Consider the following 26,342-nt stretch of genomic DNA (forward strand, 5'->3'; position numbering starts at 1 on the left):
TGTTCAAAGAAGCCATGGGGGAAACGGTTCGGGCCTATCTAGGCATGAACACAGGAAAAGACAGAAGGAAGGAGAGCTAAGGGAGGTAATCCACAAAATGGTGAAAGGTCTCAAGGCAAAAACTCATGCTGAACTTGCCCTGGAAGCTACGAGGGGAATATGCCGATCTCCCTTCACGGAAGAAATCTTGAACGCAAAAAGACCTACTAAATTCATACATCCTAAGTTCAAGATGTTCAACGAAACCACCGACTCGGTCAAACACATTTATCACTTCCAACAACAGATGATCCTAAAGGCACATGATGAGGCCTTGATGTGTATGCTATTTCATTTGAGCTTGTCAGGATCGGCCCTGACATGGTTTAGGCAACTTAGGCCAAGATCCATCAGAAACTTCGCAGAACTCTACGAAGCTTTCATCGCCCAGTATATCTGCAATTCGAAAAGGAAAAAGGATATCAGCATCCTGTTCAGCACCAAGCAGAACCTTAGCGAAAAGCTGAATGATTACCTCGGGCGGTTCGTTACTGAGATATTAACCCTCGAGGAATGTGACACAAAAACGGCTGCTATGGCTTTTCGGAAAGGGCTAACACCTGGATCAAAGATGCATCAATCTTTGGTGAAAAGACTTCCTTACAACATGCGAGAAGTGTTGCACTGCATAGATGGTTGTATTCGAATTGAAGAAAAAACAACCCTACTTGCTTACCGATCCACAACAACCATTATCATTTATGTAGTAATAAATGATAATTAGAAATCAGTCCAACCATGCATGCCTATATTGTCATTTATATGGAGTAATAAATTAACATACAACATGTGTAATCATCAAGTGAAATGGATGATCGATGAAGTAATTGAGTATAAATAAACAAAATCAATGGTCAGTAGCAGTATGTTTATTTAGTAATTACACTGAAACTCATCCTTATCACCACATTATCGACATGGCAACTCGCAAATATATCACTGATCACTAGAGGGTGGTGTAAGAGGGCTATCAATTGTTGTATCCTCAATATCGACTAACTTCAATCAAGTTGTATTAATTGATTGAAGTTAGTGATACCTAATTCAATTATTGATCTATTACCCAATATTCGAGCATGTCATTTTTTAATGTTCATCTATCCATTGTACATGTAAACCATCAATCATCTATAAATCATTTAGTTGTGTAATTAAGATTAATATAATAAAATGTATTACAAGAGTGAGCGTTTGGTTAGAGAACGTGTTGAGAATACATCAACATATAAAGTCTTACCTTACAATATGCATTGATTCAATTATAAAATGAAAGGTAAATATAACTTCAAAATTAAAAATGAGTGTTGGGATGTGGATGGAATCACTGAAGTCCTTAATTAAAGTTCATTTTTGCTCAATGTGGTCCTCCATATTTACCACTGCACATCAATGTGTTCCATCCATTAGATATTCCGTCAAAAATGGCCAGTCCACGTCAGCATTTTCCTATTATCTATTTTTCTAAAATCCTCTAATTTCAAATTTTCACTAAAAATAGCTCGGGAGTCCCAAAAATGTTCCGAAAAATCCTACAGACTCCTCTCAAGTAGTATTATTTTCCTATGACCTCAATTTTAGGATTTGACTTCCAAAAATTTAAATCAAAATTCTTACATCTTCAAATAATTCTTAATAATCCAAATTAAATTCTAACAACCTCTAATAATTCTCCAAAAATTACATTAACCTCAAATAAATCCCATGAATCCACAAAAAATTACCATTGTCCCAAAATCATTTAGAAAAATTTATGGGGTCACATGCTCAATTGATAGAGTCCCTAAAAACCTTATTTTTCTTCAATCAGTACAAAAAGCCTACATGAATTTTCAATTGATACACTAGGCCAGTGTATTGATCAATTATTTAAGTTCTATATCTTTGTCTAACAGTCCTATTGTGCTTATCTGAAACTCGAGATATGTGATCTCCTCTTAGGAGTGTCAGATTATTTAGGTCATTCAGCTGCTTGTGTTTCTCTATAAATACATCCTTATAGATATTATTGATCTTTGGGGAATTTTTCTAAATGATTTTGGAGACAATGAATTTTTTTTTTTTTGGTGGTTCTATGTAATTTATTTGAGGTTTAAATAACAGAGGGACCACATTGATGTGTGGTGGTAAATATGGAGGACCATATTGAGCGAAAATAAACTTTAAGAACCAAGTTGATATATTGGTGAAAGTTGAGGGACCATTTGTGATAAAAAAAACCTTTGGTAAATGTATGTCAATCAATTTATCAAGTAAAAGTTTAGAAAAATTTTATTTTGGATCGACATATACCTATTCATGGCTTAGGATGGTTGTCACAATTTTTTTTTGGGTCATGATTTTAAAGCTTCTAAACATGTTTAACATAAATTAAATTAATGAGATTAATTAAAGAATTAAAACTTAAAAAAGACTTTTGGATCATCATCTAAAAATATTTGAGTTTGATTGATTTATTTATTTTTTAAAATTAAACAAATAAAAACAAAACAAGCAATTGTGAAATTAGGTGGGTGTGTAAAAAGGTGATGGACAATAGTCACAGTGCGCATCACGCACGTAACATAAAAAAAAAAAAAAAAAAACACAAAACAAAACAAAAACATTACGCACAGAGGCGTACGTTAGCAAAACATCCAAGGAACTAAAGAATTAAGAGAGAATAGATTACCAGAAAACTCACCTGTCTTCTGTGTCTCTCTCTCAAGTCTCAAGTTTCCAGATTAGGGTTTGCTCTTTCGAACCCTCACTCACTGAATCTTTACTGGTAAGATCTCCAACCCAAATCATTTCTTGAATTTACTTTTTCTTTCCTTTCATTGCTTTCATCAAATGCTTTCGTTTGATTTCTGAAAACACTTTCTTTCACTACCCACTTGAAAAGAAAGAAAACCCTAACATTCAAAGACAAAGAAGAAGAAAAACTAATAATGGATGAAGGCGACGGAGCCGATCAGATGGATCAGTTCCACCGTAACGAGGCGATCTCGGCCGTGGCTGACGATGGGTTTTTAGCCGAAGAGGACGATGATTACGAGGACCTTTACAACGATGTCAATGTCGGTGAGGGCTTTTATCAGTCTATGAGAAAGAACGAGGATTTAGGGTTTAGAAATGAGGTGGTGGAGGAGAAGAAGATAGGGGAGTCACCTGAGGTTGCGGCGGCACCGGAACAGCATCACGGTGTTCCGATACCAGGTGTTGGTGGCGGTAGCGGTGAGGGTACTGGTGGGGCCGATGGAGGGGTTAGGGGTTCTGGGTATAATAATAATAATCAGAATCTAGGGTTTAGAGGGAACGAGATGGGTGTGAAAGGGAGTGGTGGGTTGGGTCCCATTGGGGGCAGCGGAGGTGGGATTAGGGTTGAATTAGGGCCAGCGTCAAGTAAAATGAATGAGTTTGAGCAGCAAAGTGGGAATAATAGTAGTGTTGGGGTTCAAGGGGTTGTTGCTCCACAGCAGCAAAAATTACAACAACAACAACAACAACAGCAACCACAACCCCAACAGCAACAGCAACAGCAACAGCAACAATTGCATAGTGCTGCTGCTGTTGGGAATGTGGGAAATGAGGGCTTGCTGAGGCAAGTTGGTGGTGTTGGAGGTGGGAATGTGAATGGGGTTGGTGGGAATAGTGGCCCTGTAGGAGGATTTGGTGGTGGTGGTGGTGGAGGTGGGACAATCTTGTTTGTGGGTGATTTGCATTGGTGGACTACAGATGCAGAGCTGGAGTCAGAGTTATGTAAATATGGACCGGTGAAGGAAGTGAAGTTCTTTGATGAGAAAGCGAGTGGGAAGTCAAAAGGATATTGCCAGGTTGAGTTTTTTGATCCTGCTGCTGCAACAGCCTGCAAGGAAGGGATGCATGGGTATGTGTTTAATGGGCGGCCATGTGTTGTTGCTTTTGCATCACCATATAGTGTTAAGAGAATGGGGGAGGCTCAAGTGAACAGGAACCAGCAGGTAGCCCAAACTTCAATAGCTCAAGCAAGGAGGGGCCCTAATGATGCTGGGAATAAAACGGGTGGGAGTAACATTGCAACAGGCGGGAATTATCAAGGTGGGGATAACAATAGAGGTTATGGGAGAGGTAACTGGGGGAGAGGTAATGCTCAGGGTATGGGAAATAGAGGGCCGATTGGTCCAATGCGGAATAGGGGTGGTGGGATGGGTGGCAGAGGTATAATGGGGAATGGTGGAAATGGGTTTGGGCAAGGTATTGGTGCAACCCCTCCTTTGTTGCACCCTCAGTCAATGATGGGTCAGGGTTTTGATCCAGCTTTTGGTGCACCAATGGGGAGAATGGGCAGTTATGGAGGCTTTCCTGGTGCTCCTACGCCTCCTTTCTCAGGAATTTTGTCTTCATTCCCACCTGTTGGGGGTGTTGGGCTGCCTGGAGTAGCCCCTCACGTGAATCCTGCATTTTTTGGAAGAGGGATGCCCATGAATGGAATGGGAATGATCCCCACATCAGGTGTTGATGGACCTAATATGGGAATGTGGTCGGATCCTAATATGGGTGGATGGGGTGGTGAGGACCATGGTGGTGGGAGAGCCGGGGAATCTAGTTATGGTGAGGAAGCTGCTTCTGACCATCAATATGGTGAGGGTAGTCATGAGAGAGGTGGGTGGCCTAATGCCATAAAGGAGAAAGATAGAGGTTCAGAGAGGGACTGGTCTGGATCTTCTGATAGAAGGTATCGGGATGATAGGGATCAGGGATATGACAGAGACATGCCTAGAGAGAAAGATGTGGGTCATGACAATGAATGGTCTGAAAAAAGGTATCGTGATGATGTAGATGTTAGTCGAGAACGGGATAGAGAGCGTGATAGGGGCCGAGAACGTTCTCGAGATCGTGATCGTGACCGTGATAGAGATCGTGAACGGGAACGGGAACGGGACCGTGACAGGTACAGGGAAGACAGAGACAGATATGCTGATCATCATAAGTACAGAGACCGTGAACCAGAACATGAGGATGAATGGGAAAGGGGACGGTCATCAAGGACTCATAGTAAGGCACGGTTATCTCAGGAGAATGAACGTCGTTCGAGATCAAGGGATGCTGATTATGGAAAGAGGCGGCGGCTTACTTCCGAGTAAATGCTTTGTTGCTTCATACTTTTCTTCCTATTGAGAAAGAAGAGAAATAGAAAGTAAAAGAAACTGTTGGTTCGCCATGCTCATTTGGACTCTCTTTTAAGTGGTGTTTTTGGGTCCTTGATTCATCCAATGGCTGCTCTTGCTTCATTGCCTCTGTCTAACAGGAGCACAGTTTAATTCTTGTGTGGAAAAAGGTAAGCCTTTAAAATTCAATTTAATTTTCTTTTCTTATAGTTTTGAATGTTCGTTTGTCTGTCTGGATGTGTAATACTTGTGTTGTTATGCTTTTATTATACGTCACTACTCTGTTATATACCAGTAAAGCTCTTGTGTGTTGTCTGCATAGTCATATTGGTGCTATGTTGATTTATCTTGAGATTTTTTCATGCCCTTGTTCTGATTTTACCATGCTTCAACTATTCAAAAAGTTGATCTGTTTTTGGACTTTGCCTAATTCACGAATTATAGTTTCTCTTACTCGCATTGTTAAGTTGTTCTTAACAATGCGTTAAGTGTTGGTCATATGTTATAAGTATTTTCTCAGATATTAAATACGTCTGCTCAAATTTAAGCACTGTAGTATCATTGTTAAATACTTGCTCAAATTCTTTGTTAAATTGTAACTTCATGACATCTTTGAGTGCTGTAGGAATTATAACATTCAGTTGGAAATGAATGTGGGGACCGGGGATTATAACAATTTTTAGTGCTGTAGGAATTTATCCATTCCTCCCCTCAATGATTTTCCAAAATTCAAGGCTGCTAAGCTTATTTGATATGTCACTGTTCTAAATTTAAAATTAAATAATCACCCTAGACAACAGTGACCTGGAAACTTGGATAGTTCTACTGGATGGTGCGGTTATAATAGTTTATTGGTTCTAATGTCTGTGCTAGACACTTCTTCAGGACATGTGGTAGGAGTAAATTGATTTGGATTAACACAGACTTGTCTTTGCAAAGCTGAACATATCTACTTTCCAGTGATTTCCCTGTGTTATAAATATAATGAAAACTTGTTCTTTATATTTGTGATGATTGTGGGTTTCAAATTGAAGAATTCAGTGTAGGCGGCGTGTAGGGTGCTTCTGGTCTCCATTGTGCTAAAGGTTCTGCATCACATGTAATTTTCTAGATTAACTTTGGCCACCAGATCTATAGAATCTAGTAATTTTTCTTGCAATTGTGATGTAACTGTTTGGGATCCTATCGTTGTATTTTGAGGATGTTGTTACTTTTTATTATTTTTTTATATTTCATATTTTCATCCTGTTCTGCAATATTTTTTTGCCAGACTGGCATTAAACCCTTTATAACTTAATTTTACTGCTGTGTTGTTATATATTTTAGAATTGTATTGCTTCCTGATGATTATGCTTATTTCTGGCCTGCTTATTGAAAATATTACTCTCTCTTGTTTCACTGTCTAATAGTTTGAAGGGCCTTCTATCTTGAGAATTGAAGCTGCTAATTAGGACTCAGAGTTGCCTTGGAGATGAAGAGGACCTCAAACTTCTACATTGAAGAGATGATGCATGGCGTTTCCGTTTCCCTTTCTCTACTTGGATTTAGAAGCTGAACTCTTCTTGCTTTTAGTTTTAGATTTCTTTTGCCTTTATGTTTTAGTTAATCAGCACTTGATCAAATAGATGTTGTGGATGTTGTTATGGCTTGAAACTGCTGAAGTCTGAAATGTGGTAGATTGTTTTGGAACTTGATATATGAACGTTGTAATAGGATTTAGCAGAGGATGTTGCTAATGTGCCTTGTTCTGATTGGCTAGTTGTTGTATCATCTTTTCCCCCCTTTTTTTGTTTTGGGTTTACCACCATGCTGATTGTGCCAAATTTTTGTGAAGATGTAGGAAACTAACCATTCTTTTAAAGCAGTTATCTAGAACCTGAGAATTGTATATTCCCCATTATGTACATAGCAAAAAGCTGGTGTATCCTATCTTGTACATAGTGAATTCTTTGTTGAATAGATTCATTTTTATGATCTCCTGCCCTCCTCTTCAAAGTCTATCTTCTCTTTCTTTTTGCATGGATTCCTTTCTGAACTTTGTCAAAGATGCAGATTTGTTCTTGGTGCCTACTCACCAATGTTTTGCTAATTTATTATTTTGAATACTCTTCAAAACGAGGCATACCAGCATTTGTTTTGTTATAATGATGCATGAAATACAAACATCACTCCTTGAAAGCATTGAGGCATGCTTCATTTGGAATCTTGGGGAATGTCTGCTACCTTCATGGATGGGTCTTTATAACCAAATGAGTCTGTCTTTCTTACTTAAACTAGTATGCTATCTTATACTAGTTGTAAGGTTTTCCCTTGCTTGACGGTAAACCCATACCCGACACCTACGTCCTTGGTGTCCTCTTAAGTAGGGTCATTCTAGTATATCATGAGTTTACTATATTGGATCATTACTTGCATGACAATAAAACCATATCTAAAGTGAGAAAGTGAATTCCTCAACAATTAAGAACCAAAAAGTGATTGTACACCATACAGTGATTGTATGAAAAATTTTCTTTAAAATATATATAAGGATTAGAGTGCTTATATTCTCACCTCTTGCTATATTTCTCCACCCATCTTATTTTACACTCACTATTCAATTTGAAAAAATATAAAGGCTATTCCTACCTCTTATTATTCTTATAATATTATTTGATATACTAACTCAAACACCCATCTACTAAACACTTTTCTCACCCTCCTTAATTATCATCTCACCCATCTTTTTCCATAATTCTTTTCTTCCATAAACTCTAATTCTACTCTGCCACCAAAACTTAAAATCGATTATATTATTTGTTTGATGCCCATACATCTATTAAAATGTATGATTACCTTAAACCCGTTTTATTTATTTATTTATTTATAGTTTTAGATCAATAAGTCATTCTATTTTAATGATTCTATTGATTTATGAACTAAATATTAATTTTAGTGATTTAATTTGAAATTTAGGAATGAATTATAGGATGGGTATAAGATTCTTTTTCTTCTATTTGGAAAAAGATGAGTGGGTGGAATGATAGTTAAGAAGGGTGGGAAGATGTTTAATAGATGAGTGTTTGAGTTAGTATACAAAGGGTATTATAAGAATAATGGGATGTGAGAATAATGTTTTTATATTTTTTTCAAATTTAATGGTGGGTGGGAAAGTATGACAGGTGGGTGAAAATATAAGTACTCTAAGGCCTACCACTATGCACCCGAAAAAGGGACCCAAAAATCCAAAATGGGTCACAATTGTGTCACACCCACTCACTATGGGCCGGAAAAAGGGAGCTAAATCCAGGTGTAACCCAAAGTGTAACCCACTTCAAGGTCACAATGTGACCCAAAATGAATGAGACCCAAATTGAAGCTGGGGCCCACCACGTGATCCAGCAGAGGAGAGAGAAGAGACTGACGCGTGCATAGTGGCTGTCGGCTGCAACCTGTTCCACCCCAGTACATCCCGTGTGCACATCACCTACGACTTGGATTGTTTGACCGTTGGTGATGTGTTGCTGAGATTTATTGGCCATTGGGCTCTTTTTTTTTTAAAGCCCATTTTGAAATAAACGAGCTAGATGAACAGACCGTTGATAATCAACGGTTCAGATCGCACTACAATTATTTTTTTTAAACAAATAATGTAAAAATAAAATTAACAATTGAAAAAATTTTAAAAAATTTCAGAAAAATATTTAAAAATTCCCCAAACCCTCCAACAACTATATTCTCAAATGGGTGTATATATACTATACAACACCCATAGTTTTTCATCACAAACATCAACCTTTGTTTACCAAATTTGCACAAAAAAATATTTTCTTTGTCATGACTCCTAGAGGAAATGCTTGGGGGGTAGCTGAAGATGAAACCCTAGTGATGGCATACCTAGAAAGGTCTCCCGACGGTTGTCTTGGTGCCCAAGCAAGAGCCGCCGTGCTTTGGGAACAAATTTATCAAATTTTCAAGCGTAACATGGGGGGTGAAACCATTCGTAAGGTTGGCGGCGTTAAAGCACAATTCAAAGATACCGTGCGTGATTGCAACAAATTTTATGGTTGCCTATTGGAGGTTGAGCGAATGCGCGCAAGCGGTGTAAATGATGCCAATGTGGTAAGTTTTATTTATTTATATATTTGTATGATTATTTTTTGTTTTATCAAATTATCAAGCATATTTATATAATAGTATTATTATTTTTTGTTTTGTTTATTTATTAAGCATATTTATATAGGTGTATGATTATTTTTTGTTTTGCTTATTTATGAAGCATATTTATAAAATGGTATTATTATTTTTTGTTTTATTTATTTATCAAGCATATTTATATATTTGTATTATTATTTTATTATTATAGTTTACGCAAGCACTTGAAGGCTTTCGAAACAAGATTGGATTCAAGTTTCCATGGGTGCACATTTGGGAACAAATAAAGGAAAGTGCGAAGTACGCTGCGGCTCATGCTCCTGTTCGGTTTAGTAATCCAGAGACCCTCGCCACCGACGATGCCAACACTCCCGCCGATGATGATCTCGAGAATGACAATGCCAATCCAATCATACCACTTTATGAGGACGAAACCCACTACCATTCTAACCAGTAGGTCCATCGCGGCCAAGTCCACTAGGGAGAAACCATGCAAAACGGGCCAAGGCAGCTGAGCCAATCCAAACTCATATGGTTGAGGTAGTTTATCATTATAATAAAAATTCAAGGATTTTCATACAAACGAGACTTGACAGGGAGCGTGAAAAAAGTGAAAGAGACGCCGCAAAGGAAGCAACAGAGAGGGTGAGGATCGAGAGGCGGCTAGAATGGGAAGAACAAAATATTATGGGCCAAGACCTCTCCAAGATGAATGAGGGGCAACGGATGTATTGGGAGCAAAAGATGGCTGAAGTCATTGCAATGAGGCAAATGCGTGCTAACCACAGCTCGGAGTACACTCCATCTGGATACTATCCGAATTTTTCCAACCTCAATCAGTCAAACCAAGGGTACCCGCCTAACAATTAGAATGAAACCTTGTATTATGTTTGCTCTTTAATTGTATTTTTTAGTTTGAATGTTAATCTTGTTTTAAGTCATGTTTGCTCTTTAATTGTATTTTTTATTTTGAATGTTAATTTTGTTTTAAGTCATGTTTTCTTTTTAATTGTATTCTTAATCTTGATTGCATTTTCACCCAGCATTGGATTCCCACTTATTGCGGTACAACTCCAATGAATGCATGCATGCTACAGTAGATAAAACTGATGCATGCTACCATTACTGCATAACAGGCCTACTGTTGAACACGACTACTCAATCAAACTACATGAAATGACTACACCATCCTAAAGCAAATGAATGTGGACCATTCAATCCTTATCTCAAATGCATGTGGTTTCATTATAAATATCACTATATTTACCATGTTACACTCAATCTCTTTTCAGGATAATTTCTCATTCTATAAACACTAAGATGAATCCTTTATACTTGTATTCATCCTCCTCCTCGTTTTCGGACTCTGATGCTGAATGAGATAGGGAAAAGGATGGAAGGGAAATGGTGGGCAGTTGATCATGTCAATGGGTCATACCGTCGTTGCCGGACGTCCAAGGCATAGCGGTACGTCTTCAAGTTGTCGGTACATATACTGGAATAGAGAAGCCGCCCACGAAAGTCTCATGGACAACTACTTCATCCCCTCTCCAATCGAGGACACCGTGACTTTTCGCAGGCGATACCACATGCACCAACCGCTATTCAATAGGATTCTCGAAGCAGTTTGCCTCCAGGATGAGTATTTTCGTCCAAGAGCTGACGCCCTTGGTGGAGTGGGTTGCACACCTCACCAAAAGGTGACTGCGGCACTGCGGGTGATGGCATATGGCATTCCGTTTGATTTGGTCTCAGAGTCACTGACCATTAGCCAATCCACTATACGATAATCATTCCAGAAGTTCGTGAAAGCCATCACTGATATATTCGGACCAGAGTATCTCCAGAGGCCTACTCCGACTGATTTGAGAAAACTTTTGCGAAATGGGAACTTGAGAGGATTTCCAGGTATGATTGGTAGCTTAGATTGCATGCATTGGGTATGACAAAATTGCCCAATGGCCGAGCAAGCTAGCTGTTTACCGTAGGCATTGTCGCGTCCCAACAATTATCCTTGGAGCAGTTGCCTCGTACGAAACAGGGATATGGCATGCAAATTTTGGTATACCTGGGTCGAATAATGATATCAACGTGTTGGACTATTCGCATCTCTTTGATAATATGATTTCCGGCTGGAACCACATGGTGAAATTCACTGTGAATGGGATAGAGTACAGCATTCCATACTATCTTGCAGACGAAATCTACTCTCAATGGTCAACTCTTATTACTCCATTGCACAGTCCTGTTCTTCCCCACCACAAGTTGTTTTCCGCTAGACAGGAGGGATACCGGAAGGATGTGAAAAGGGCGTTTGGGATTCTAAAAGCCCGGTGGCAGATTATAAAACAATATGCTCGTTGTTGGCGTCCGATTGACCTTGGGTATATCATGAAGGCGTGCATAATATTGCATAATATGATTGTGGAGGATGGCCCAATAGACCCAGAAGTGACCTAGAAGACCCAGAAGTGAGCACTAGAAGGGCAGAACAAGAATACGAAGGTGTAGAACCATGTCCGATCGGTGCCGCTCTATCATCATTACCTGAGATGAATGCTCGTCGGATTTTGCTTAGGGCTCGAAAATGTCAACGAATCCCTAAAAGCCAATTTGATTGAGCACATTTGGATCCGAAAAAGGAACCCACCACTTACACCAACACATTGAGATCGGAATCATGGTCCGTCAATGTTGTTCTCATTATCGTATGTTAGGTTAATCTTCGTTGTTTATCTTCGAAGTTTGTTTCTTGTCTTTGTGTTTGCTGTTTAAGTGTGTTTGTGTCTGTCGGTTGCAGTTTGTGAAATGAAATAAAGGCATTGATTTCTCTTAGCTGGCTTGACATAACACAACCATCACATGCTTGCAAAATAATTCACTCAACCAATGACAAGACCATACATTGACTCCACACTTCATCCCATGCACAATACTGTTGCTTCACATGTGAGATTCGAGTATCTGTGAATCTATCAGGGAATCCAATGGGCAAGTTGTCATGTCTTTTTCCCCTATAAATACCAAGGTTTAACTAGTAGGCCAGCACATCCACATAACTATCGTTTAGAAATGGCTTCCTCCTCCAAGCAAGGCGTTGGTGAGAGCTCCAAACAACAGTGCGATCAAAGCTTGTATAAGTGCCTCCCTAACTGTGCTGCACTATTGTGCAATTATTGTTTAATGATGGAGCGTGCAAAAGAACCAGACTGAAGGTTCTGCAAGTGTTCAGATGATATTTTGGTCCATTTGTGTGAATTTTGCATGAGATTGGAGCTCAAGGATTTGGCCAGTCACCCAAATATTCGCCACCAATGGTTGAACCACCTGCCAAAGCCCAAACCAATCGTGCCATGCACCTACGGGAAGAACCCTCCGGTTCAACCATATGACGAGAGTGAAACCGAACAGAAGATCTCAGATTGGTATAATTACGTGGGTGTCAATTCTTCATCATCGAACTCCGAATAAGAAGTTCACTTCATTTTTTGTCATGTCTAATGCAGTTGTTGTTGTTGTTGTTTTTTCTTTAAATCTTAATGTGTGTTGTTCTTGTTGTTTATGGTTGTTGAAGTCCCAATGTTGTACGGCTTATGTTGTCTAATTTATGAAATTTTTTTATTTTAAATATATTCAATGTTGACATTATTTTAAAGATCTCATTAAAATAATACCAATGATATAATTTTTATAATTATTTGAGTTTTAAATTATAAATAAAGTATCACTTAATCAATATTAGTCATTTTTTAAATAGGTATAAAACACTGTGACCTAAAAATGGGTCATAGCACTATTTGTCCCATTTTGGGTCACAAAAAATGGGTCTTACCATAGTAGAAGGCCTAATGAGTATTGTTAGAGATCCAAAAGATCTAAAATGATGTGGTGATGTATGTGTAAGTATTTTACTTATAAATAAATGAGCCCCAAAACTGAAATACACTGTCACATAATTTGGCATCCAAATTAAAAACACAATATAGTGCAGAATTGGAAAGCCATTGCTTATTTGCTTTACTGATAATTCTGACTTTTGAGCAGCAAACTGTTGGGGTTGACTGGTTTTCTAGCTTCCTTCTAGTTATTTATGCCCTCCTCCCCTCCTAAAAAAAAAAAATGCCTCCTACTATTTGTAGACTTGTAGTTGAAGTTAAAGTGACAGTTGAGTGACTTGAGTCTTTGAGCATTCCAGTCTAGTCCCACACTTCACCTTTATCCAAAAGAGAAAATAACAGGATGGATGAGGTTCAACCAAACCATTACAGGGTCATCATATCATTCATATGATGGGTTTTGCAAGACTCCATTTTCATTTTAGATTTTTATGGTCAATGAAATCATCATCATTATTCTTTGCTAACAATAAAGAAAGGAAAAACAGAAAAATAAATTAAAATGAAATAACGTGGGCAAGCAAAGAAAACTCCTCCTACTCTACTCAAATCATAGGCAGACTCATTTGAGAACATGAACCACAATCTACTCAAATTCTATTGATCTCTTCTCTCTGTAATCCCAAAATCAAAGTATTTGTGATAAATAAAACACTTGTCCAAAAGCACTAAGTAGTAATAAGTAGGAGAGTTTACATAGACAGTGTCTGAGACACATTAGTAGAAAATTAGCATTAAAATTATATATAGAAAAGCCACACATACACATAGAATGAAACTATATAACATTGTAATTAATTATCTGGGCCTACCCATGTTAGATCCAGGCCCACTCTTCCCAAGCCCAACCCCACTCACACCCATCTGATGATGAAACCCACTCCCGCCGTACACGTGTCCCTGATGCTGCTGCTGTTGTTGTTGCTGCCAATATACACCACTTCCTCCACCAGCACCAGACTCAAACCCACCATTCGCACCACTAGGCGCGTCCTTATCACGCGCGGCCATGTTGCTCTTCTCTCCTTCCATCTCCCGAAACCGCTGCAAGTAAACCTTGAGAGGCTCCACGTACTCCTCGAACCCCAACGTCGTCATCGCCCAGAGCAAATCGTCGCCGTTGATCGTCTTCCGCTTCTCCCTCTGGCACTTGTCGGAGGCCTCGCCGGTGATGAAGCTGATGAACTCCGACACGCACTCCTGCACAGTCTCCTTCGCGTCCTTTGAGATCTTCGCGTTTGCCGGCAGAGCCTTCTTCATGATCCGGCTCACGTTCGCTATCGGCAGCAACCGGTCCTGTTCTCGAGGTGAGAGCTCGCTGTTCGCTTTACTGTTGTTCCCTCCTCCCGAGTCGTTGTCCGAGTCCGCCATTGATGAAGCTGTTGAAACTTTTTTTTTTTTCTTCTTAATTAAAAATTAGATTATTTTCTTTAATAGTTGTATATATATAGGTTTAATTAATTTCCAGTAACTAGAAATGAACCTTTGAGTTTTGGAATTCAGTGGAAGAGTCTTTGGATTTTGGACTTTTTTTTTGTTTTTTTTTTCGTTTTTGAGAATTTGTTTTGAAGGACTTGACTTGAGCTTTGAATTTGATCGAATTCTTGAAATTCACTGAGAAAAGAGAGAGTGGAAATGAGATTTTTTAGAAAATTATGGAAAATTTTAAATCAAAAGCTTTGAGAATTCGATGGAATTTTGAGAGAGAGAGAGAGAGAGAGAGAGAGAGGGTGTTTGTGTATGGGAGCGAATAAGTTTTGAGTTGGGTCCGTTGGATCGTGGCGTTAATAACGCCTATCCTTTGGTGACGTGGATGAATGTAGGCCGTTGTTTGCCGATAAGTGTGAGTTTGCACCCAAGGCACTAGTGCCGTTCGATTGGTTGAGGTGGATGATCTGGACCGTCGTTTTGGAATCCGGCACGTGGTTGGTCTGACCTGGACACTTTCTTTTTTCAGAAGATATTCAACTGTGTGTGGGGCTCAAACGTACCCTCTCTATTCAGCTCATTATATTTAAATTCTCACCAAATTTTCTTACAACTAGCTCTACAAATCTTGAAAGAAAAAAGGAAGAATACTTTGTTGCGGCCTGCGGGATGTAAAAATTCGTGTTCAAACGCGCGTGAACAACTTACGCTATTAAATACTTATTTATCTTCATCATTTACAAATTTGATTTCTTCATCATTTGAATTCTTGTAATGCTTTATTTGCAAGTCCATCGAAGTGCGGGTTGGCATGAGTGAAATGCCAATAATTTCTTAGAACAAAAATAAAACGTGCCAATAAGGTCACCTTTCTTAAAAGTTTTTCCATAAAATATTGTGTTTGTGAAAATGTAACAGAGAATATGACAAAACATATCAGCAAAAAGAAAAAAAAAATATTAACAAAATACGAGTGCTTGTTATAGTGCCACGAGTATGGATAGGACGTGGATAATATTTTGTACAAAAGCCCTTTCCAAACATTCAAGTATTTATTTATTTTTTAAAAAATAAACGTTGAAGTACTTTAATAATTTTAATTTATTAAGAGCATGTACAATGACTTTTTGTCAGGGTGTTAAATTTCGAAGTTTTCGGCGAAATTTCGCCGAAAATTTCGATTTTTAGGGGTGTCGAAATCGAAACCCATATTTGCTAAAATTTCGGGATGATTTCGTCGAAATTGTCGAAATTATCGAAATTTCACCGAAATCGTCGAAATTTCGCCGAAATTTCGACGGTGCCCATAACCCATTCCCATAAGTCGGTTGCCCACTTGCCCCTACACTGAATTTGAGATCTGGTTTTGGAGCTGGGTTTTTGCAGAAAAATGGAGAGGTGGCAGGGGGGAGAAAGAGGGGTGGTGGCAGGCGGCGGCAGGGGGAGATCGAGGGAGAGAGGCGACGCGGGCGACGCGGGCGAGGGCAGGGGGCGACGGGGCGAGGGCAGGGGCGACGGCGGGGGGAGATGCAGAGAGAGAGAGAGAGAGAGAGAGAGAGAGAGAGAGAGAGAGAAGAAATGAAGAAAACAGAGGGGGTTGCTGGAGCAGTGGAGCCTCGGGGGAAAAGAAAGGAAAGGGAAAGGAAGGAAAGAAAAAGAAGAAAAAAAAAAAGAAAAGAAAAAAAAGAAAAAGAAGAAAAAAAAAGAAAAAAAAATTAAAAGGTTTAGGATTGTTTGGGGTTTGGGGCCTTTGGGTTAATTGTGAAGAAAAAAAATAGTTTGGAGTTTCATTTGCCGTTTTGGAGTTTCGTTTGGTTATTTTTAAACCCTAAACTAGTAAACTATAATATATTTTTATATAAAAAATAATTTAAAGTACCCTAAAGGGCTTAAACCCTAGTATCATATACCATATCCTAAACGATATAGAATATAGATTATAAAATATATAGGGTTTAGTGTATATATTATAGAGTATAGATAATATACTAATTTCATTTTATACTAATTTTATTTAACAGTAATTGTCTTCAGCGTGCATTATATTTATCTTATATCACATGAAACCTACTATATAATTTGGTTTCTTCAATATTTTTTTATCAATTTAGTAGATAATATGATAAATAAACATATGGTAAAGTTTCATTCAAAATTTTCGTATTTTGATATCAATTTCCATCATTTCCGTCAAATTTTTGTCGAAATTTAAAAATCTTCGAAATTTCCGTCGAAATTTCCATCAAAATTTCCATTGAAATTTCCTCGAAACCCGAAATTTTATTCCTTGCTTTTTGCTATATGTTATGCTATATGCTATATGCTATATTTTGCATAACTTTTAGCATTTAGCAATAGCTTTTGTGCTTTTTGCTCCAATGACACAAAAGGTATAGCTATATGTTAGTATGTTTATAATTAAATATTATTAGTTTAATACCCAAATTAATATTTTTGTATTTTTCATGTCAAAGTCAAATTTAAGAATTGTAAAATTTGAATACAATGGCCAATCAACTCATGACAGCTGCCCATCCTCATGCCTCTTGCTGCAACTTTTTCCATCCATGTGAATATCTTTTCCTCTCTCTCTCTCTCTCTTTCTTTCTCTTTCTCCTCGTGGGACCCAGCACTTTTTCAACCAATTACTTTCTTTCACTTGATTTTTAATTCTTTCTTTACCCATACTTTTCAAATGATGGGTCTACTTTTTTCTGGAGTTCCTCAATAGCAATTGCTAAATTTTTTGCTATATATAGTGAAAAATTTAGCAATAGCATAGCAAATTCTAAATTTAGCAATGCTATTGTGGTGAGCTTTTTTTTATCAATTATGCTATATTTAGCATATAGTATATCATTTAGCCATGCCATTGTACATGCTCTAACATGCATTTTATTAGATATGTAACCAGTAGCTTGCCTAGACCTCACAACCCCTAAAAGGATGTTGATCAGCCTTACAGGTTGGCCAAAATGTGGGCCCTGGATGTTTTGATGTCTAATTTGATGTCAAAACGTGGGCCTTACAGTATTTAACGCCTAATTAATGATCAAGAAAATGACAATGCCAAATTGTATCAAAATTAAAATAGTAGATTACTCAATAGAAAAAATTAAAAAGATGTGAATCACCTCAAACCTCATTAACGTAACTTGTAATTTTTTCTATAAAATATATATTAGTCTTTTGGCATGAGCTCACATGCACGTCAATTGACTTTTAATTTTACCAGTGCAACATGAACTTGTCTTGTTTATTTTATTTTGTTTTTGTTTTGATCTTTTATTTGAGAAATCACTTATTATATTTGAAATATTAATAGTGGATAGTTATAAGAGTAACATTGTTCAGTGTTTTTCACTCTTTTACCATTTTTGAATGAAATTGTTATTTTTTTCAATAATTTTCCACACATTATGAATTTTTTGGAATTATGAATGTTTTACCTTCGAGAAGCATTTGCTTTATATATATAGAGACTTCGACTATAATATGAGGGACTGTGAGGGACGTACTATATTATAAGAGTCCTTAGATTAATCAAATGACACTTAGTTTATGTTAGGTTTTAACTCTGATATTTTGGACGAAACCCAAAATCTCAAAGTTAAAACATAACATGCATATGATACCCTGAAATTTTTTCGAATTTTATTTGAGAATTGAGAATTTTCCACATCTATCTTTCTATTTTTCTATACCAAAATATTTGACCTGGATAAATATTTTGTTTGACCCTTTTTTTTTTGACCTGGATAAATATTTTGTTTTTGAACCCAACATTGGTCTTGTTGCGTAGAGCTCGACTCTACGAGCGCGTAAACTCGAAGAACGCGTGAATCAGAGTTACAATTCAAGAGTTATGGACGTGCGAAGTTTAGGAGAAAACTTGTAATTTTGCACTCTAGGGTTTATGGGTATAAATACCAACTTTACTGAAATGTCCCTTCCATTTTTCAGTAACCACAAAGCAGCCCAAGCCGCATCTTTCTCTTCTCTCTCCTCCCGTGCAGCTTCGCCGGCGCGTGAGGCGTTGTCGAGCCACCATTGTCGGCGTTCTCGGTCTCTATTTCTTTGTCGCTCTCTCCTCTACCTCACAGAGTGGATCACTCGCCTAGATTTCCATTCAAAACTCATATTGAAACCAAGAAGGTCTAAAACCCTTTCAGCGGCAAGTCCCCTTTTCCGGCGACGATAGGGTGACAAACCACCGCCATCTTCTTCCCCTCCTTACGACAAGTATGAGGGTGTCCTCGCCTTGAAGAGAAGAAGATGATGGCCTCTTTCTTCGACTCGACTTTTTCGGCGGCATTGCAACCCTTCACCACCACCTTTTTCTTCCTCTTGTTGAGATGAGTCTGATGGTGTCCTTGGATCACCAATCCAACCATCGTGTGCAGCATATCAAAGTCTCGAAGCCTGCAGCGGTTCCTCTCCAATTTCTCGCAATCCCGATGGCCGCCCAGCCCAACTCGGGCATGCTACGACTCTTCTTGGCTTCTCATATCTGCTGGTGCACTTGCATGTGCCCAGGAGTCACTAAATCGAAAAATCTAGTCTAATCGCCATCTGCCACCATGGTGGCTTTTTTGGAATAAGTTTGGAGCCTATGTTTTGCTGGTTTGATTTCTCAAGTCACGGGTATTGATTCTCGTTCCAAACTGATCTAGCCTTGGATCGATCTTTGATGGGACTCTAAACCTTCGGTTAGGTCAAAAGGGTAGTTTGGTCATTTTGTATTCTTTCCCGAGACTCATTTTTTTATCATCGTGAGTTTGATCCGTTCGGTTTAGCCAAACCTGATTTGTTCGGTCAAAGTGAAAGACCATTTCGATTCCCGAATGGAAGACCGATCCGGAACATTGATCGGGTGTTTCCGACAAATGTTAGAGTCTACCCGACTCGTCCTTGATGCTATTCTTCCGAAGTTGAACTCGGATTCATCATTCGCTAATTCTTTTGCTCTTGTTTGTTTGTAAGGTCAAAATGGTCATTTTACGTGACCCTTCGAGGAATGACACGTTAAGTGGTTGATCTTATGTGTTGTTGGTGTTGTATGAGCTAAGTGGAGACTTGCTCGAAACTTAGGTGGGTAAAACCTTGCCTTTGGCTTGTTTGTTCTGGTGAATTGTATATGTTTAAATAATGCATATACCAAGTGAATGTGTGCTTGTTGGATGATTTGACTTAGTTTGAGTTGTTGATTATAATCCTGCCAAATAGTATTCGAGCACTGGAATTGTTTTATGATTCACTTTTATTGAATCTGCGAGATTATTTATGATGTGTTGTTGTGTGGACGTGGACACATAGAGATCTCTTGAACTTTGAAACTTGGATGTATCATTCACTTGTTTCAGGAGCAATTGGGGGCTTAAACGCACTCGTTACGAGCGTTGAGGTCTCGAGTATCCTGAAGGCAAGTGTTTTGATGCATACCTTGTTTTGGGGTGTGTAATAACCTAGATTTAAAAAAAAATTAAATTGAGAATAATAATAATAATTTTGTTTATTTAAGTTTATAATTATATTTTATTTGAATATTTTGTATATATATATATTTATATTTATATTATATATTAAAAAAATTGACTGAACGTGTAGAAGCCCAATAGCTTCTACACTTCTTTATTTTGGTTTAGAGTAAAAAAAATTATTGGTTTGTTAAGGGGCTAGGCGGTGGAAGAGGTGTGTGGGTGCTAGATGGTGGTGTATGTGTGTGTGTTTAAGAAACTGGGTTTGCAACAAACCCAGCAAGCACCAAACCAAAACCCAGCCAACTCGAGAAAAAGAGAGAAAGAGAGAGAAAAAGAGAGAGAGAGAGAGAGAGAGAGAGAGAGAGAGAGAGAGAGAGAGAGAGAGAGAGAGAGAGAGAATTGGACGTGGAAAAGAGCCCATGAGTTGAAGAGGCTTAGAGAACGACTCGGAGACATGTGGCTATTTCTAACGGCGGAGTAAGCTTGTATTCGAGATAGGGGATCTGGGGAACCTTTGACCGCAAATTTGATTGTATTGAATTTTTGTTAAAAAAATGCTATATGTGTGCTAATACGTGACTAATATGAATTATCTGAATTACTTGAGCATATATGATATGAGTTAGTTAAATATTATATATAATTATATGCATTTATTTGAATGTGACATTTATTTGAACGTGAAGCATGATTCATTGAGAATTGAAGATTATGGTGGTGAGAAGGGATTGAGAGTTAAATTTAAATTTCATAGTGTGCGTGGGGAGTGAATCCCCTTCCGTTGCGTACGGATAAAACGATTTATTTTTCCAAGGCACATTGGAACCTTCGATTGCGTATTGAAGTTAGGATGTCTTGCACTTTAGTTGCGGATTAAAGTGAAGATGTGATGCAATTTATTTTTCAAGGGATTAAATCGAGGAAGTGCAACAAAACATTTATGCATCAGTAATATTATTATATTATATATTATCATATCCATGTTGTATGTTTTCACTGAGCTTCAGTATAATTAATTTTGCATGATAAGGTTGAATGTCCCTACTAAGCCGTTGGTTAAAGCTTACCTCCTCATAGACTTTGCAGGTACTCTAGCGAGAGATAGTGTGAAATCGAGTCAAAGTTGGTTTTGATTTTGAAACTGAGAAGGATGTAATATACAGAAGTACGACTTATTTTGTATATTAAGCTTGAATCAAGTTTGTGGCACAATAATAACATGAAGTTTATTTCTATTTATTTTATTTTCCTCCATATTCTAATTATAGAAGTTAATTTTTATAATTAGAGTGTGATTCACACCTTAATATGAGATTAATTTTTAATCCCGGATTGGGGCATGAAAGAATGGTATCAGAGTCCAGGGATTAGATAACCTTGGGTAGAACCTGTGGAGATGTGCTAAGTGTAAGGATAGCTTTGGGTAGAGCCGGTGTAGATGAGTTAATTACATGGAATAAGTTTGAATCATTGAGTTTTAGTGCCCTTAGATTTTAGGATTGTGTTTTTGATGATTGGATCTATACTATAGAGGAATTTAGTATTTATTAAGATTGTGACTTCATAGTTGATTAAGGAAAAGTAATCTTTATTAGAGATGAGTGTGGCATGCTTCCAGAGTGTTGGTAGGTAGTTAGTTTTGTCGGAAGCTAGTATGATTGTCAGTGAGAAAACGATATATGTATTCATATAATTACGATTTTGGTTTTGGGTTTGGGGAAACGACTGGCCACCGGATCCCTGATACCGAAAGGTGAATATTTTGATTAATGAATATGGATCACCAGAATGGATAGATTTACCCTGAAATCACCTCAAGAAATATCTACAGAAAAGGAAGACCTTAGTAAAGATCCAGACCTACCGCTGGAATTTGAATCCATCACCATAGCCCACCTTGGACAAGTTGAATCTCGAGGTTCTGTAATAGGCCTTGTAGCTTTGGAGGATACGGAGGATGATGCTACTTTTGTTGTGTCAGTTAAAGGAGTTAGTAGCCTAGGTGATAGGAAGTTGGTAAAATGTGAACTTAGTGGTACAAGACCCTAGAGTTGAACTTTTGTGCTTAGTTAGGATGGTGAAGTTTTGCTGAACTTTGTTTGCTCTTTCGTAAAAAGTTTTATGTAATGTGTAAATTATTTTGAATTATATATTTTTATATATAATATGTATGTTTGTTGTGCATTTCTTATTTATTAATTTTATTTGTGTTCTTTATTTAAGTAAATTTTATTTCAAAGCAATTTAAAGTTTTATTTTGAGAAATTTATATTTACATTTAAGTTGGTTGTTGATTAAATCCCTTTAAGAGATGACGGAAAGAGATGGATCCCAATAAGATAACACGAATGTTAATCAAGATGTGGTTGTGGCTCTTCGGGAAATGGCAAGTGATATTGGAAGCATAAAAAGGTTTGATATTATGATACTATGTTTAGACTTATTCATGATCTTGGTAGATGAAACAAGTGGAATATGAATAAGAGTTGGGATTGAAAGATTATATGGTTTATGATTGTTGTGTTGCATAGAGTTAGATGGAATTGAGGAATGGAAGAATAGAATTGAGGAATGCATGGAAAGAATTGAGGAGTAAGGATAGAAGAACGATGGTGATCATGTTGATTGAGAAATTATTTTGAGAATAATTGTCAGGTACTACAAACTCTGAGTGGTTTGCTTTGGAGAATTGTATTCTCATACTAGATATTAAGGAATGAAATTTTGAGAACAACTCTTTGTTACTTTGAGGATTACTTATTCTAATATGGATGACATGTTAAGTAATTTTGTTTTTTTAATTCTGGATTGATATTTGTGGAGTAATTAGGTTTGAAGTGAAATGCAAAAGTTTTGATGGTTTTCATGATTATTAGAGATTCTGAAGTATTTTAACTTGGAGATACGAAAGATGCTTGTTATGAATTTGTGAAAGAAAATTATATTTGGGAGTTATATATAATTAAGTTGAACTCGAGGACATTTGAGAAATGAAAATGGTGACATTGCATTGAAGAGAACTAGTCGACCTGATTAAGATACTCATCTTATTTCAAGTTTAGTGGAGACCAATTTGTGAAAGATGTTAAGGTGAATATCTGAAGAATTTAGACAATAAGACTTGTGGTGGAATTTGTAGACTTGGAACTACATGGAAGTTGATGAAATGAGTAACATACTAAGGTGAATCTATATGTTACTAATGACCTTAGTATGTTACTAATGAGTTAAGAGAATTGTGGATCTAGATAGAGAGTGATAATTTGTAAGTGTGTTTTGGTGGCTACTATAAGAGATAGATTGGACAATATTATAATAAGAAGGAGATCATGTCAAAGATATTTAATTCTTGGGAGATTTAGATGTTGGGAACTTTGGGTTGGAAGAACTCTTGCGAGAACATAGATCTTTTAAGCTCTTCTGAGCATAGTGAAAGTGGGATTGGTGATTTACTTGATGCTAGTGCGTACCTTAGATTTATGAATCTTTCTTTAGTCATGAAGAGTGGATTGGATATTTAAGTAACTGAATTTGTGACAAATCTTAAGGATTGTTTTTCCCTTAAAGTTCGTGATACTAAATTACTATGGAGGATTTATTTGAGAGAATTTTATGTTCTTGTGAAGCAGATTTATATATTCTTTAAGTTTGATGATCGATATATGTAGATGTACTTAGAACATAAGTTTGACTATGAGCGGTGATCTAATGCACTTTGAGGTTTTAGTTGAGAATTAAGATGATGAGTTATGACTGATAAGCTGAAATTGTAGCTACTGAGTGTCACTGATTTCCTGATCAGTTGCTGGATAACACCAATCGGATTAGAGGAAGAAGATATCTATTATTGTGGTTATGGTGTATTTGAATTATGAAGTGCGAAGGTCATTTTGGATATAAGATATTGGTGATCTATTTGTGGATTCAATTTAAACAGTTCTAGGAGACAATAAAGTGTGAAATCTCAATCTGATCTCGATGATTGAAGTATTACTTGAGGTTATGAATTTTATTTCTTAAAGATGATCGATAGAAGTGATTACCTTATCGTTTGTGAATTGGATAGTAGTAGTGGTTGCTTGATGATTAAGAGTTTATAAATCTCAAGGACGAGATTTCTTTTCAGGGTTTGAAATGTGAATCATGGAGAACAAGAAAATTCATTGAGATTTATGATTTCATTCTAGTCTAGATAGATAGAACTTGATAATTGATGATTTGACACATATCTTCCATGTTTCAATGTTAATTACAATTTGACGAACAATTATTATTAGAGACAATCCCGTTAGTTAAGGTATTGTGGAAAAATGGGAATGCCGAAGAAATGACTTAGGAAGTACCCTGAGCAATTTCTTTAACTTTTGGGTAAGTGCCAAATTTCGAGGACTAAATTTTTGTAAGGGGGTTGGATTGTAATAACCTAGATTTAAAAATAAAAAAATAAAAAATAAATTAATAATAAGAATAATTTTTTTTAATTAAGTTTAAATTAATTACAATTACATTTAAGTTTATAATTATCTTTTATTTGAATATTTTGTATTTATTTATTTATATTTATATTATATATTAAAAAAAAAAAAGTTGAACGTGTAGAAGCCCAGCAGCTTCTACACTTCTTCATTTTGGTTTAAAGTAAAAAAAATTATTGGTTGGTTAAGGGGATGGGCGATGGAAGAGGTGTGTGTGTGCTAGATGGTGGTGTGTGGGTGTGTTTAAGAAACTGGGTTTGCAACAAACCCAGCCAACCCGAGAGAGAGAGAGAGAGAGAGAGAGAGAGAGAGAGAGAGAGAGAAAACTGGACGTGGAAGAGAGCCCCTGAGTTAAAGAGGCTCGAAGAACGACTCGGAGACATGAGGCTATTTCTAACGGCGGGGTAAGCTCGTATTCGAGGTAGGGGGATCTGGGGAACCTTTGACTGCAAATTTGATTGTATTGAATCTTTGTTAACAAAAATGCGATATGTGTACTAATACGTGAATAATATGAATTATCTGAATTACTTGAGCATGATATGAGTTAGTTAATTATTATATATAATTATGTGCATTTATTTGAATGTGACATTTATTTGAACGTGAAGCATGATTCATTGAGAATTGAAGATTATGGTGGTGAAAAGGGATTGGAAGTTAAATTTAAATTTCGTAGTGTGCGTGGGGAGTGAAGCCCCTTCCGTTGCGTACGGATAAAACAATCTATTTTTCCAAGGCGCATTGAAACCTTCGATTGCGTATTTAAATTAGGATGTCTTGCACTATAGTTGCGGATTAAAGTGAAGATGTGATGCAATTTACTTTTCAAGGGATTAAATCGAGGAAGTCATAACATTCATGCATCAGTAATATTACTATTATATATTATCAGCTTCATGTTGTATATTTTCACTGAGCTTCAGGATAATTAATTTTTCATGATAAGGTTGAATATCCCTACTGAGCCTTTGGTTAGAGCTCACCCCATCATATACTTTGCAGGTTCTCTAGCGAGAGATAGTGTGAAATCGACCTGGAGTAATTAAAGTGATTAGGCATGAACCAAGTCAGAGTTTGTTTTGATTTTGAAACTGAGAAGCATGTAATCTACAGAAGTACGACTTATTTTGTATATTAAGCTTGAATCCAGTTTGTGGCACAATAATAGGACAAAGTTTATTTCTATTTATTTTATTTTCCTCCTTCACATTCTGGTTATAGAAGTGAATTCTATAATTAGAATGTGATTCACACCTTAATCTGAGATTAATTCTTAATCCCGGATTGGGGCATGACTGGGTGTGAGAAGGGCATAATAGTATATTAATGCTTACTTTGAATAATGGCTAAGGCTTTCAACAACCGGATCAATGATGAGTTATTTTGTATATATACTTGTTAATCACTTGAAATGAATTAGGGCACCCTCTAGAGATTTTACATAAACTCTTGTTTGGCTTGATGTGTGACCCTACTTTTCATAATTGGACATCATAATGTGATTAGCCAATTATTCGGTGATGACGGTAATAATTACCTGTTTGATAACTGCTTGTTGTGAGTGTGTATTTCCACACTTTTCTTGTTAACTAATATCTCTCGTGTCATTATAGTGGAATCAATGGAAGTCTCAAGTTTTATAAAAAAACGGTTACGGCCTGATCAACGGAAGATTATGTAAACTCTCCGGTATCGTTAGATCAACGGAGAGGTCTTTGGCCTAGTATTCATTATAACCATTTTCTTAAAAAATGAAAGAGA

The 26,342-nt window shown here is 37.1% G+C and overlaps 2 protein-coding genes and 1 pseudogene across 3 annotated transcripts; 2 read left to right on the forward strand and 1 right to left on the reverse strand.

Annotated features, from left to right (window-relative positions):
* The first annotated feature begins 2,681 nt into the window (after window positions 1-2,681).
* On the forward strand, window positions 2,682-7,224 carry LOC147299670 (RNA-binding (RRM/RBD/RNP motifs) family protein). Of its 2 annotated transcripts, XM_086229743.1 has the most exons (3): window positions 2,682-2,803; window positions 2,921-5,335; window positions 6,575-7,224. In XM_086229743.1, the coding sequence occupies exon 2, from the start codon at window positions 2,967-2,969 to the stop codon at window positions 5,139-5,141; it is 2,175 nt and encodes a 724-aa protein (XP_086085869.1). In that variant the 5' UTR covers window positions 2,682-2,803; window positions 2,921-2,966; the 3' UTR covers window positions 5,142-5,335; window positions 6,575-7,224. The 2 variants fall into 2 exon arrangements, with proteins under 2 accessions (XP_086085869.1, XP_086085868.1); XM_086229742.1 differs by having other exon boundaries at window positions 2,719-5,335.
* Window positions 7,225-10,726: 3,502 nt separating this feature from the next.
* LOC147299671 (uncharacterized) lies at window positions 10,727-11,759 on the forward strand. Its single transcript, XM_086231672.1, has 3 exons — window positions 10,727-10,999; window positions 11,099-11,207; window positions 11,323-11,759. The coding sequence occupies exons 1-3, from the start codon at window positions 10,727-10,729 to the stop codon at window positions 11,757-11,759; spliced, it is 819 nt and encodes a 272-aa protein (XP_086087798.1).
* A 2,007-nt stretch (window positions 11,760-13,766) lies between these two features.
* Window positions 13,767-14,953, reverse strand: LOC147299672 (nuclear transcription factor Y subunit B-3 pseudogene; annotated as a pseudogene).
* Window positions 14,954-26,342: the final 11,389 nt, after the last annotated feature.

The sequence above is a fragment of the Dryas octopetala genome, chromosome 1, assembly GCF_963921425.1.
Source record: "Dryas octopetala chromosome 1, drDryOcto1.1, whole genome shotgun sequence".
Taxonomy (NCBI): domain Eukaryota; kingdom Viridiplantae; phylum Streptophyta; class Magnoliopsida; order Rosales; family Rosaceae; genus Dryas; species Dryas octopetala.

Bases quoted from the DNA above. Each gene is read 5' to 3' on its own strand.
- LOC147299670 (XM_086229743.1), top strand. From the start codon at position 2,967: ATGGATGAAGGCGACGGAGCCGATCAGATGGATCAGTTCCACCGTAAC.
- LOC147299671 (XM_086231672.1), top strand. From the start codon at position 10,727: ATGGGTCATACCGTCGTTGCCGGACGTCCAAGGCATAGCGGTACGTCT. The intron at 11,000-11,098 runs GTGACTGCGGCA...TAATCATTCCAG, and splicing joins GTTGCACACCTCACCAAAAG to AAGTTCGTGAAAGCCATCAC. The intron at 11,208-11,322 runs GTATGATTGGTA...TCCTTGGAGCAG, and splicing joins GAACTTGAGAGGATTTCCAG to TTGCCTCGTACGAAACAGGG.